The following is a 1536-nucleotide window of genomic DNA, read 5'->3' on the forward strand; positions in this document are numbered from 1 at the left end:
GGCCTTATCCTTTTATCCCAATTACATAAAGGTTTTTCCCTTCTTGACTTTTCAGGCTTATGAGACCCTCAGTGATGGCTTGGGAAAATCTGCTGCTGTGTTGGTTCAGAACCCCTTGAAAAAATACCAACGTGGCTCTGGTGCAGGACCGGCATTGGCAGCTGCAGTTCGAGCAGTTCCTGCAGCCGCCATAGCTCCTGCTTCTGCTTGTGCCAGTGCAGTACACTATGCTCTTCTTGGATTCAGAAATAGGTTTGCAATGAATTTGATTTTAGATTATTCTTTTTCAGTTGATAATTCTAGAACCAGATATGACTATGCCGTTTTTCACATTTCAGCCTTGATCCCGAACGTAAACGAGAGTCCATGGAGAAGTATTGTCCAACACAACCATGGGACGAAGAATGATTAATGATGGCAATAGCGAATGTTAAATATTTCTTGCTGATTCTTTGTGCAGATTATTGTGTGAGGATTGAGTAGTTGATAGTCTTGCATACTGACAGGAGATTGAAGGAGCTCTAAAAATCAATGGCAGTGTCCTGTGTATCATGTGAGTTATCTCTCCTTTGTTAGTAGATAGTTGATCTTCCCTGTACATGATACATGATAGGGTTTAATGATGTCGTCTGATCCATGTAGCAGTGGGATAAGGCTTTGTTGTTGTTGTTGCTGCTGTTGTATACCATTCTCATTATGCATAATCCTGTCATAATATGTTTACCTTGATAACGATGATTCTGAATGTTGCGTTTTGAGTGAATTGACTTGTTATTTATGCTTGTAGAGTTGAAGTGTTACTTGGTATCTCATTTCCCACTTCTGAATGTGCTCATTAACTGCAGATCTGTACAGTAGCGGAACGGGGCAGTGAGCTGATTCTTTATGATCAAGATTAATTGTATATATATCCTGTCCTTATTCAAACGGAAGTCGTAGTAAGGTATAGTGACCCAATTGCTTTAGCCTATAGTTAGATCGTGTACAGAATTATTTAATATCATTCTTTCAAAACCTTGATAATGATATCCATGTATATTTACCATTATTTGTTGTAAAATTTAGTGTGCAACGTTATTATTACTCACCTTACTGTCCAATTTTTTAATTTACTTTGCCATTATTTGCTTGCAATGTTTTAACTCTCCTCTGTTAATAGGGAGTGATCATTAGTAACTGATTATTGTCAATTCATGTTTGCTTTTCTGTGCATATTTTAAGCTCATAGGCACTATTTGTATCTAATTCCTATTGACTTGTGTTGTGATTGGCTCTTGGCCGCAATAGAAGCCTCGTGTTGAGCATTGGCTTCAAATGTGATCTAAGATATACAAATATATTGACTGCATATGCGCTTCGGAATATGGTTTGAAATGTGGCATCAATATGGCACCGTAGTTATTGATGCAGACTTACACGTGATGCACAAAGTGCATGCACCTTTCCAACTTCCAAGCTTTGGGAGAAAAGTTTCTACAGTGATATGGCTTCTTTCTCTACTTAATTTACTAGAATTAGGGGTGTTCGCGGTGCGGT

General features: G+C 38.3%; 1 protein-coding gene across 1 annotated transcript in view; it reads left to right on the forward strand.

Moving 5' to 3' along the window:
• LOC107622372 (autophagy-related protein 2) overlaps positions 1-1120 on the forward strand; it is a gene marked incomplete at its 5' end in the record, with an annotated part of 7859 nt that extends 6739 nt beyond the window's left edge. The window contains 3 exon segments of the mRNA XM_016324240.2: positions 56-252; positions 339-553; positions 846-1120. Of these exon segments, the coding sequence (XP_016179726.1) occupies positions 56-252; positions 339-408 (267 nt within the window).

Source organism: Arachis ipaensis, chromosome B10, assembly GCF_000816755.2.
Source record: "Arachis ipaensis cultivar K30076 chromosome B10, Araip1.1, whole genome shotgun sequence".
Classification (NCBI taxonomy): Eukaryota; Viridiplantae; Streptophyta; class Magnoliopsida; order Fabales; family Fabaceae; genus Arachis; species Arachis ipaensis.